Source organism: Salminus brasiliensis, chromosome 18 (assembly GCF_030463535.1).
Source record: "Salminus brasiliensis chromosome 18, fSalBra1.hap2, whole genome shotgun sequence".
Lineage (NCBI taxonomy): Eukaryota > Metazoa > Chordata > Actinopteri > Characiformes > Bryconidae > Salminus > Salminus brasiliensis.
The window spans coordinates 19,728,906-19,741,776 of record NC_132895.1 but is presented as its reverse complement, the minus strand read 5'-3'; the positions used below and the strand labels follow the sequence as shown (position 1 = coordinate 19,741,776).

Here is a 12,871-nt window from a genome sequence, read left to right as displayed (position 1 = left end):
GCTGCAAAGTTGCTCCTGCCAGAAAGAAGCGCATGGAAATGACAGAAATGAAATGAGAGGGAAAACATATCCATATATTCATGGAGATTGGCAACGTGAGGGTTCCTACCTCAGATGGCTGTATGACACAGAAATTGGTCTCAGAAACAGTGCTGGCTTATTATTTTCGGTGGATTCCAAGACATTCGGAAAAGATAAACTGTTTATCAGATATCACCACAGGGCCCTAACTGTGGTAAACTCTGGCCAGTCAAACGGATGGTTTCTGACACAGCAGCATCAATGAGCTCTCTCAAACACAAAACAGAGGAGAAACATCAGGATGGGCAAGCAGGTGACTGATGTAATTCCACTGACCAGTTTGCAGTCTTTATGTCTACAGACTTCCCCAAGAAAACTTCTGATTGTCATCTCACCAGAGCCCGTGATCCAGTGAAACAGAAACGCCACCTGCTGGACAAGAAGCAGAGCAGCAGCAAAGAAAGCATTCTAGTAAACAGAGACTTGCCATGTGAGTTAATGCACGGCAGAGGGCATCAACCTCTTTAAAAGGGTGCCTTGAGTTCCACTGACCTGCTACTAATGTTCTACTGCTCAGACACACCTACTTCACCTGGGTGTTTTTTTTTAATGGGATTAACTGGACCAGGTGTGCTGGGAACAAAGGACAAACAGTTTCAGCACTGCAAGTCTGGGGGCCCACACACAAACTGTGCTGAACCCTGAACTAAATTCCTGATGAAAAGGTTCAGCCCCATTTAAGAATACTCCACAATCTACCTGTGAAGTCTACTCAGGTACTCTGCCATTGGCTCCTCACGCAAACCTCTCTACAGCCTAGAGGAGGAAATGACCACAAGACCAGGGCTGAAACAGATATAGAATTTATTTGACCATGAGTAGGAAAAAATACAGAGGTGTAAAGGAAACAAGCTGACCCTGTTATAAACACATCACTACTCAGAAGAGGAGAAGAACCAAGAGAACTGGAGGAGAAACGGTAAAATCCAAAACGCCTTGTTTACCATTAGGCTTTTTTTTTTTTAAACACTTCCTAATATCGGAATAAAAACAGCTGCCATTATTTTTGTTTTTTTATATCTATATTCTTTTCATATATATATTTATATATATACGTAACATTCTTTTTAAAACATTGTGCAAGTGTTTTGCTGGTATTCCATAAATGGTAAACAAGAGTTGGTCCAGTGCATCATATAGTGACATTGCCTAAATACTTATTGACTTCCAGCTGAATCAACCACAATCCTGACCATTGCACAACTACCCCTACTGACAGAGCGAGACGGTAAAAACAAAAACGCAGACCATGAAACAGCGAAAAGGAGAAAGCGGACAGCTATGGCAAAGCCAGACAGTTCTGCTTAGTTGGTCAATCTGAACGGGTGACAAAGCATGAAACTAGTGTGAAAAGTCATTATTGCCAAGTTTCGAGTTATGTTAACATGATAATGTGACGCTGAAGTTCGCTTGTTCTTCACAAGACACCACCTGAAGTAATTCTTTCCAACAAAAAGCTTCAATTTATAACAAAAAAATTGTAAAAAAAAAAAAAAAAAAAAAAAAAAAAAAAAAAAGAAAGAAAAGACGAGAGATGATTGCTGAACATGCAGTTTTATCAGAAGTGCCTGGCTTTCCAAGTGCTGGAGGAAAAGCAGGGAAATGGACAAAAGACAGAGCACAGAGAGGAAAAAGAGGAGAGCAAGTGTGTTGATTCATGCCTGCACTGCCTCCACATTCTCACCCTATACTTCACTTTTCCCTCTCCGTGTGAGCAAGTGAGAAAAAACCTTAGACATCAACAGGAAAACAGGGCAGGAGGCAAGGAAAAGGCTGCACTGCACTGCCTGCTTGCTCGTCATGCTTCTCACCAACTCAAAAAGAACCCCTGCGTTAGCTTACAGCTAAACAAACACAAGCTCTCCAGCCAGGTGAAAACACCACATAAAGCTTAAGGTCAAAAGTTGAAGAAATCTCGTTTGGTGACAAATGACAGCTCTTTATTTCTCTGTGACTTTAGTCTAGATTTCATTGAAGTATTTTTCTTAAAAGTATCTCGAAGTGAAAGTTAGCAACCATATAAATCTATAATTCAGTGTGCCAACATCTTTACAAAAATTTGGTTTTGAGTATTACAAAAAAGCAAAATAAACAAGAGCAAAATGAAAAGAATGACAAAAACAACTATTAGATATCAATCATGATACACACATCAACACAATTCATGTCAAAGAAAGGAAACGTGATACATAATTTATTCACACTTTACAAAAAAAAAAAAAAAAGGAAAAACGAAAATCTCTTTTTAGCTACGACAACACCATCAGCAATCCAATATAATAACCAGACAAGTTGCTTTTGATTAAAAACAACGCAAACAAGGAAGGGAGTGGGAGGAAGGGGACTGAGAAAGAGTGAAAGGGGAACTGAAACGGACACCAACAGCGTGACGGGGTGGACCGCCCTATAATGCCTTTCCCCTGTTTGGTAAAAGTCATTAAAATTGACCTCTGCCTCATGGCAAAAGTATCTTTTCAATAAAAAAAGACAAGGGAGGGAAATGAGTAGCTGCACTAGTGATCTACAATAAGTGCTTGTCAATCCATTCCATTTTTAAAACATGACAATTTTAAGGAGGAAAACATGAATAGACTGGTTTGGGAGGGGAAAAAAAAAAAAAAAAAAAAAAAAAAAAAAAAAAAAAAAAAAAACCTTATTGGCCTTGTGAGCACATATCAATCAGCGACACGGATGGGGTTCTGGTAGTGGCCGATCACTAGACCACTGCAGACTGATGGATTTCACGCTAGACCACGCCGTGCACGCGCTCTGGCCGAGAGCGGACGTCTAGCACAAACAAAGTGGCAGCCATGCTTGTGTTCCTCAGGTCAGGAGGAGGAGTTTTACAGTGGGAGATGGACTAGGAGCTTTACACTTGGCCTCGCAGCATAACACAAGTCGGATGGCACAACACAGAAGAGAGGAGATAGCTGTGGTCTAGCAGAAGTCAGAAGTTCTGCACGGACAACACAAACAAAAACAAGAAAATAAAAAGCTACACCGGGGGTGGGTGGGTTGGGAGCCGTAAAAGAGAATTGCCTGAGTCGAGAGCGAGGAAGTGGCAGTAAATTGAGAGAGGAAAAATAAAATAAAAATAAAAATAAGGAGGAGTTGGGATTGTGGAAGCAAAACTATTCCACAGTCACTGAGAAGTTTGATCATGGAAAACTGGATCAGAAAAGAAAAAGGATACTAGAACCAATCAGCCAAGCAGCTAAAAGGAGAACAGGAGGCTGGTTAAAACACAGGAAACCAGGAAAACCAGATTGCAGGGAAAGATGCTGCTGTGAAGATGTTGAGAAGATAGAGGAAACAGAGGCTGTTTAGGTGTCCAGGAGAGCACTGGCAGTGTGCTTGGAGGAAGGGAACAAACAGTGAGAGGCACAATGCTGCATGTTCTCATGAACAGAGAAAAGAAACCAAACACCAGGCTCTATGCAGCAAAGCTTTTGGTTAAAGGAAAACAGGAAATGAAAAATATATATAAAAGTGATACACTGGAAGGGGAGGAAAAAACAAAAAGGACCTGGACAAGTGCAAATTTACACAGCAAAAACCTGAAAGTTGTTTTCTTCCTCTTGTATACATGCTGGTTGTTTTGCATGTTTGATAGGTTCAAAACACCTTAAAACAGATAGAAATTTAGCTTTCATTTACAATACAATCATTTTTCATCCAAATCGGAATTTGAATATTTACACGCACAAAATAAACAAAAAGAAAGTCCGGACTTCTGTGGTTTGTATACAATCGTGGAGTCCCAAAATCCAAAGTCAACTCACAAATACCTGGGAGCAACACAGAACACACCCAAAAAGAAAAGAAAAAAAAATTAAATAAAACAAAAAACACCACAACAGGTGGGTGCCTGGGCGTAGCAAGGCAATGTATTGGCCAGAGTGAGTGTGGCTAGCCTGACTGGCTGAGACTGAGCATGCTTCGCTTATTCTGGTGCCCTTGCTGCCATGTGCCTCCCTGCCAAATTCAAAACAGCCCTGGGGTCAGCAGCGCTCCAGGTGCATGGGCTGCAGTCACCCACACATGCCATAAACACAGCTGCCCATTCCAGATCACTTCCCTTTTTCCTGCCACCCTCTCCACTTCTGCAGTATACAACAGGGCTATAAATACAGGCTTTGAAACAAACTTCTGCTAAAAGCAGTACGGTTGAGATTAAAACACATGGCATAAGGGGCTTGGTGCATCTGTACTAAAACTCTCTCGTTCCACTAAGATGGATGCAGTCAGGTGGGGTGCAGAGTCAAGGGCCAAAGCCTGGGAGCGGCGAATCAAATGCACCATTCAGTGAGCACAGAAAGAGGGCGGCGCAGTTTCAGGAGATACCTCAGCACCATATGGAGTGTGACGGTGAGAGCATGACTTGCTCACACGCTGTGCACACATCTAAGAAGCCCTTTAGGTCAGAAGGGCGTTCTGGGAGAAAAGACTATGCAATCGTTTCTCTCTCTCTAAAGCTGGTGCGATTAAATGGTTTCCGTCTAATTTAGCTGCTTACTGAACTGGCATCAGACAAAAGGAGGCATGGTCCAAAAATGGATATCTAATGAACTTGCTTGATCTGGACTCCCTGCATGTGTCTGAAAAGGTATTGCCATATTTTATATAAAAGCGCTGACCATTGTCTTCAGGTAAAATTTACAGGGAATTCTCAGGAATAATATGGGATTGGGATACAGTGTAATACAGGGATACAGTGGGAAAGTAATATTAAACTTGTGCCCAGAGGGAGGAAAAACGAACAAAGACAAAACAAAAAATAAGAAACGAGAAACATATCAAGAGGGGGGAGGTGGTACAGATAAGACTGACAGTAAGCGTCTGCTTCAGTTAAAATCCATTGGGAATAAAAGTGTAGCCATACCCCAGCTCCTCCTATTGGATTCTGATTTATACACAACAAGCCTTGAGCCTCTCTCCCTGAGCAGAGAGCAGGTGAGGCGTGAGCGGGAGCTCCCCCTGCTGGCTCGGAGAACTACCTGCGGCCAGGCACATGGATGCCATTGACGGCGGGCGGGTAGGGCAGGACCAGCTCTAGTTGTGCAAACAGAGAGAAGTGGTCAGAGGGAATGTGGGGATGGGGGCAGCCGGTGATATTGTTCTCGTGGAGCCAGTGAGGGTCCAGTGGGCCTAGCACACCCAGCACGTTCAGCAGGGGCTGAGAATAGAAGATGTAGTCAATGATGCCCTGTGGAAAAAAAACAAAAAAACAAAAGTAAATAAATCACACGAATGGCTGACAGTCTAGGGGACATTCATATCCAGATTCCATATCTGCTTGAGAGCAATCTAATTATTGTAAATCAGTTGATCCCGGCCTTGGCTCTGGATTACCTCTGCCCTGCATGCACTGGTGTTCTTGCTGTAATTGATCAAATAGTACCCATCCAACTAATCAGACCATTAATAAGGAACCCTTCCAGAGTTTGTCAAGGAAGTGCAAGAGCAGAAAAGCACTAAAACTGCCCTGGCCACGACTAATCCAGAGCCAGAACTGGGAATCAGTCATGATTTTCACTTCAAGTATGAGTTTCCAGTAAACCAGGGCTGTCAGTGAAGAGAGTTGGGTAAATATGGCATATGGGGAGACCTTGAAGTCAAAGGTGTAGTTGGTGTAAGGCATCAGGCCATTCTCGTAGGCACTCTTCAGCTTGAAGCCGTGCGTGATCCTGGTGCTGGATGTGCCGTTTTTGCCGTTGCAGTTGAAGTTGGTCAGGCAGTCAATGTAGCGCAGCTCCTTAAAGTCCTTATGAGTGCTGTCCACACCGCCTGTGCTCAGGTACTCTACAACACCTACACATTTATAAAAAAAAAAAAAGAAAAAAGTACAGCTTAATATTAACCAATCACAACTTCCTTAAAACCTCACCAGAAGTCACACAGACACAACCTACCCGAGTCCGGCAGTGAGTTAAGGTCAGCACACAGGACGAGTGGGATGGCATTGGTCTCTCCTGATACAGATGAGAGCTTGAGGCTGCGTGTGGCTTTGTCAACAATGTTCTTCACCTCAGACAGGAACATCATGGTCTGGACAAGTTTCACATCTGAATATTCTGGGTCCCAGTGCATATGGGCATTGGCCACCAACAGCAGCTGCTTCTCCATACCATGCAAGGGCTTCCCTGCTGTAAAGCAGCAACGAGCTACTATTAGTAATTGATGCTACGCAATATGAAACAGAAAGAAGGTATGCAGAACAAAGAATGAAGGAAAGCCAGACCAGATTGCTCCATTATCTCTTTGCGTAGCTCCAGTAGCACAGCGACACCAATGTTGTCCTTGGTCATCACTCTGTTCAACATCACCTCTGAACCCTCAGAGTTAGCCATGGCAAGCTGGTTAAATTCCACTGTGTGTTTCTGTACGAGGCTGAACCTGCATACAGAGTGTAGGGTCAGAGCAACAGACACTGAAACTTGTTTGAGTTGGCAGCAAGATGAGACAACAGCTCATGCATTTTGGCGAGACCAGTAAAGACCTGAACAGATGGCCATCAGGACCATGGTGACATTAGCACTCACTTTTCAGTCTTGTAGAAGATGGCGCAGCCGTCCACGTGCTTGCGGTCAGACTCCGACATGGTCCTGGCGCGAGACTTTGGGCTGAAGAAGCCCTCGTAGCCGTGCTCCTTTAACTCCACCAGGAAGAAGTTGTAGTACTGCTCCGTCTCCACTTCCTGCTCAACAAACAGACAGCTTGTTAGCGTGTGATTTCTGTTGTGGAATTACTGCTGCCACAACCATAAACACCCATCTAAATTAAGCACAAGATTTCATATAAAACTTTTTGCCAAGCCTCAAAATCATCAACTGCCATATCATCTAATCAGCATCTACACCATGGTAATTTTTAAAGAGACAAGCATTCAGCATGTGAGTCTGTGTAGTGTGTGTCACCACCAGACCTGTAGGCTGATGATGTCTGCACTGCAGTTGAGGATCTCCTGCATAATGGACTTTTTCCTGTAGTCCCAGTTAAGGGCCCAGGAGGGGCAGTAGCCATAGAGTTGGCGTGTGGCGTACTTATCACACAGCACATTGTAGCACATCACTGAGAACAGGGCTGGAACAGACAGAAGCAGAGACTACCAGTATAAGCCAAACATGTTCAGAGACAAGCATCATGGATATTGTAAGGAACATAAAGTTAACATCAAAATGTGCTGTGACCAGGTGCTATCTTGTGAAGACTAGCTAGCCAACTTGGGGTTTTAGCTCAAGTGCCCTGTGCTTTTTATATTTTAAAATACATAATGGCAAATGAATGTTAAGGGAGTCAACATGAAAAAGGATCATGCCTTTGCCTACTGTGGATGAAACCTAAAAATGGCACAAAAACAAGGGGGGGGGGGTATGAAAACTAAACTTAATTCCTCACTTTCCATGTACGAGTGCAAACAAAGCACAATGCTTGTTTTTAAAGGAATGGAGATATCAATTTTACTGCAGCTGATCTGCTGATTACATGCACAGTTGATAACCACAGTATTTCTCTTTACTTGGAAACTAGCATATGAAGAGAGCTGCCATGTTTAGTATTTGCAAAGCCCAAAAATAAGTCATTTTACAACATACAGGTATGTAGGAAAAGGAAGATCATTTGGATTTCTTTTTTGGCAGGCAAATCATATGGATACATCAAGAGCACGGTTCTCTACCCATCACACATTTTCTTCCCTCACATGTTTACTTCTCTTACCAGACAGGTTTGATAAAATGTCTACACCATGCAAAAAAAAAAAAAAAGATGTGGTAAAGTGGTACTTTCAACCAGAAATCTGGCTGGAGTTCTGGTTCACAGTTATAAATTATGCCATGCTGTTCTCTGGTGACTATATTCAAAACAGGGAAAACAGAAACTGTACAAAAAGAATCTGGAAAACAGGCCAGAGTTTCTCACCTGATGGTCGTGTTCTGTCAGGCTCTTGAAGAGGTACCCAGGAGCGAGGAGGGGGCTGTTCTGTGGAGACTAGCGCGCACACGCACACACAGTGAATCAACAGAAATGGGAAAATATATACCCGCATACTTCCCACTACATCACCACTCATGCACATTTTGACTCGGTGTGAGGTAATTACAAACACTGCAGGAAAGTGGTAAAAGTCAGGCAGTACAATAAGATGACTCATCGAGAAGACGATCTCTGCTGCAAAACAGCTTTAAAAAGAATGTTGAAGAAAAAGTATAACCCAAGCATACCGCGCTTAGTGCCTGCAAGATTGTCCAGCAGGTAGTTCAGGAGCCGGCGCGTCCCATCGGGTTCCTGGTAGAGGTTCATGATGTCTTGTGCAAGGGGGTTTCCTGTAAAGTCAAAGCCAGAATTTGCAGCTTATCAAGAAAAATATAAAAATAACCTAACCAGGAACCCCCCCCCAAAAAGTAATAATTCTACACTATCAGATAAATATTATAAAATGAATATTCATACAAAAACAAAGCCATGCAAATTGTAAAATAAACTTGTAAAATCATTCACAAAACGTGAAGACATACCTTTTAAACCCAATGTTTGTAACTGAAACAGTTTTCCAAGCTCAAAAGGCAGAACTCGTAACTGGTTATTATTTAAAAGCAGTTCCCTGAAAGGCAAAAAATGTTTTATTTTAAAAATGTTTTAAAGCGAGGCAAAAGATTATAAAGCAATCAAAAACATTGAAGACTACATTGAAAAAAAAATGGCACTGTATGAGAGCCTTAAACAGACTTGATCCAAGCAACTCCGAACGCTATACTGTGCTTTTCACTAAAAATGATTTATAGCCACCAAGAGCAGCAGTAATCAAAGCAGCACAGAGGTGGATATATTACAATCGGTGACATTAATGGAATTGATCCATCCAAGTAAAGCCCTTTGGCAGCCACACATGAGAACATCACTGATATTAGTGAGCACGGGGGGTTGGGGGGGGGCAGTCATTAACATCCCCTCCAAACAAAAGGGAAACTAATTAGCAAGGCTCTAGGGCTATCCAGAATGACTCATATCATGTGTAAACTGGAGTTAATAACCTCTGCAAGCTAGAGAGCTCGTCTGCAGAGCTAACAGCAAATGTCTTAGGAAACTGGTTTAAGTGAATTTTCTTGACAACTGATTTACTCCTAGATTCCTCGTCTTGTAACATTTGCAGCATCAAACATTTCTTAAGGCCCACCTGAGAGATACCATGTTGCCTAGCTCGGCGGGCAGGCTCCTGATCTTATTGGACGAGAGGTCCAGGTACACCAGGTTGTGTAGTTTGGCAATGTCGGGCGGAATGCGCGAGAGGGAATTATCGCTGATGTGAAGAGCAGTCAGGTGGGTGAGAGACCACAACGCCGTGCTTAGACTCCTTACTTTGCCTAAAGACAAAAAGTTAGTTAAACTACAAAAACACCTTCAAGTTAACACAATCCACTAAACCAAAGGCAAATACCTTCCAAGAAGGCAACCAACTAAATAAGTTTAAGATTTAAAAAAAAAAGTACATGTACAAAGCTCTGCACAAAAGGTCTTCCAATTAAAACCTCAACATTACCAGTGATCTCCAGCTCGGCCCAGTATGACTTCTTCCCACTGGCCGCCTCCTCGCTCGACATTATTGTGTACATCCGCCTCGGGTCAGGCGGATCATATTTTTCCTTGGGCATCCCTGTAATACTGAAAGAAAGTGAAACAGTCATTTCCACCAGTTGACTTCAAACGCCATAAACGAGAGCTACTCTTCATGCCTTGCTGGACAAGAACAGTACAGAGCACAGCTTAAAAGCAATAGAGAGATAACAGCATGTAATCTATCGTTCTGAGAAAATAATAATAAAAAAGCCAGATTACCAGCCTGCGAGGCACAAACAAAATGCAGGAGGCCTTTAGGTAAGAGGCCTAGAAACAAATTGGATACACACAATCTAAGCCCAGCTAGCTAGTTCATGTTCCTTGAAAGGACATACAGTTCTAACACCATCTCAAGACGTCAGAAGCACATGGGACCATTATGTGGATCAAGGTGGAACAAACACATGGGAGCCATTTAAAAGATCAATAGTTAAGGATAACTTCCAATTAGGCTTAAGGGTTTGCAATGAGACATTCCCGGGTTGGACTAAACACTCATTTGCTCCCGGTTTGAACAGATGGAGGGCCCTGCTCACAAGGCGGCTATCAAATTAGGTGGTATTCAACGTGCTGAAGGGAAGCCCATAAGAATTCTGGTCCATGAGGTGCCTGAAGGGTGGCTCACAGGACACTTTCACAAAGGAAAGAACCAAACGCATGAGAGACTAACAAAGTAACAGCAGGCAGATATAGCTAGCTAGCTCCGTTGGGCTGAGCATAGACAACAACCACGCCACGCCGACAGTTAATCACAACACCCGACACCTCGTGTGTACAGTAGTAGTAGCAACCACGCAATACTAGATAGCCAGCCTAGCTAGCTAGTTAGCTAGGATAGCTGCTTCGCATACAAGTAAAAGTAGCTAGCTAACTAGCAACCGTCAGTCAAATCATTACACAGCGAAGCACAGCTTTCTAACCATTACACGAGTCAAAGTTACTTAGCTAGCAGTTTGTTTGTTTTTTTCAACATAATTACCTGGTGCTGGCAAACTTAACGGGTTGCTGGTCACTCCATAGAGATCAGCTATATCCCAAACAAATAACGCCAACGTTAAGATAGCTATAGCTAGCTGAACTCCAACACGAGAGAAACCTGGCTGCTTTAGGTTTGCTCCTCAACCAGCTAGCTAACGTTACCTCTTCGCTATTTATCACTAGATACTATTCTACTACTAATACCTGTGAATGAATTAGACGGAACAGGGCTATCTGGCTAGCTAGCTATAACAGTACAGGGGAATTGTGCTGCCAGCCGTGAAGTAGTGAGCTAGCTATAGCTGGCGAATGTAGCAGTGGCTACAACGCCGTGCAACAATGAGTCGTAGCCGAGCGCTCAGTTAGCTAGCTAGCTAGCCTCTCAGGTAACGTTAGCTAGCTAGAGGCTAGGTGTATAAATAAATGCAAATCGCTAGCTAAACACACACACACACACACACGGGGGGAGAGAGAGAGAGAGAGAGAGAGAGAGAGAGAGAGAGAGAGAGAGAGAGAGCAATCAACTTACATAATAATGAACCCTGTCTCTACCTCGGTTAATTACAAGGGCCGAAGCACGACGTCAACTAAAGCGTTTTGAACTACCGTTAAACACACAGAAAGCAGACCGGGGCGCACACACCGAGCACCCGTGTACCTGATGTTCACCGGCCAACATCCCATTGTTTAAGATTTGGAGAGTTAGCCAGTTAGCCGCTACCTAGCGCCCAAGCTAACGAGCGTTTTATGTATTTTACAAACTAGATAGAGACGAGCCGCTCCTCTCGAAAGCCCACTCTGTTCAAACCTGCCTGTTGTTTTCCTCACTGCAAAATTAGCAAGGTGCTACTGCATGCGTCGACTGGGTTTACCTGTAAGCGCATTACCAGTTGACGAAGCTGAGTGCGCGTCTCCTTTGTTTCTGCTCCACTTTGTATCCGCTGCTCTTTCTCACCCAAAGCAAACAAGCATCATGGCGGCTCGGAGATTTTCTCGCTCCGCGAGAACAACGCGCCACGCCATTGGCTGATCCCCGAGAAGGCGTGTCGTGATTGGCCCGCGCCCTCGCGCGACGCCTCCGCCGTGTTTACGCCAGCGGTGTGGCGAGAAGAGGAGCAGCGAAATGGGTCAGTGTGTGGAGCCGAGTTTAACAAAGCGCGATCACTCGCTAAACCCGACCTCCTAAGCCAGGAGGGAAGATTTGTCCACTTGAGGTGTTCCTCATATATTCATTAGATCGGGCCATCCTGATTTTTGGGGGCATAGATGACCCGGGATATCTAATAAATCCTGCTAGTGTCAATGTAAACTGGATAAGTTGAACCCAAAGTGAGGACTGTCCAATCAGAGGGGGTCTTAGTAAAGCAGGGTTTACAGTTAGATGGGTAATCTAATGACTTTGCAACAGGAACGTCCCTTCCCCTCGTCCGATCAGACAAGGTTGACTTTTGGTTTCAGTTGTCTGGCAAACTGAAAAACACTGTTATGTGAAAGGCCAAGGGACTTTAAGTTACAGTAGAGTTTTTTTTATCATACAGTCTGTCTTTTTCTTACATGTGTGTGATCATTTAGCTTGTATGTGGGTTTAAGTGAAACTTCTTGCCACATTATTGTTTATTGTATCTCAGTGAGGCCTACTTTATCTGTGCTAAAGAAAACGTGATGGCTGTTTCTAGATCATTTTCTTCCTACTTTCTTCAGACGATCTCTGATAATGAATATGTGAGGGGAACCAAAATAGTCGGTGGTATATTATAGTCAATAGTTTTAAGTCTCTGCACTGACTGACTCAAGCTACTAGGCCTGATAAACTTCCATCTAAGACCCTGATTTACACAAATCTAATAGTTTACGATACTATACTGTTTTAAGTCTTGCCTAGGTTAGGGATACTGTGTTTTACACTGTACTGGTCAAAATACAGAGACAGACACTACTACCTTGGGACCATTGATCAGAATTTGGACCAATGCTGCAACGCACTGAAGTAACACTAGAGGGCAGTACAGATCTTTTTAACCAGTTCATTCCAGGCCTATCACTTCTAAGCAGGCTCTTGGCCATCAGGCTGTCTTGTCATTTCATTAAGGATGCATACTGTCCTTTGATTTGAGATAATCCTCAAAACGACACAATATGTAGCAAAAGAACATGTATCACCCTAGATTGCAGTACCCCTAGTAGTTGATAATGGCAG

At 43.3% G+C, this 12,871-nt stretch overlaps 1 protein-coding gene across 1 annotated transcript; it reads right to left on the bottom strand.

Annotated features, from left to right (window-relative positions):
- Positions 1 to 2,709: 2,709 nt before the first annotated feature.
- On the bottom strand, positions 2,710 to 11,622 carry cnot6a (CCR4-NOT transcription complex, subunit 6a). The gene is made up of 12 exons (XM_072662265.1): positions 11,547 to 11,622; positions 9,620 to 9,741; positions 9,257 to 9,443; positions 8,598 to 8,683; positions 8,304 to 8,405; positions 8,002 to 8,070; positions 7,007 to 7,164; positions 6,624 to 6,778; positions 6,323 to 6,477; positions 5,994 to 6,227; positions 5,690 to 5,892; positions 2,710 to 5,287 (listed from the first exon to the last, which is right to left on the bottom strand). Exons 2-12 carry the CDS (start codon positions 9,729 to 9,731, stop codon positions 5,075 to 5,077), a joined length of 1,674 nt encoding a protein of 557 aa, XP_072518366.1. The 5' UTR covers positions 9,732 to 9,741; positions 11,547 to 11,622; the 3' UTR covers positions 2,710 to 5,074.
- Between the last annotated feature and the right edge of the window lie 1,249 nt (positions 11,623 to 12,871).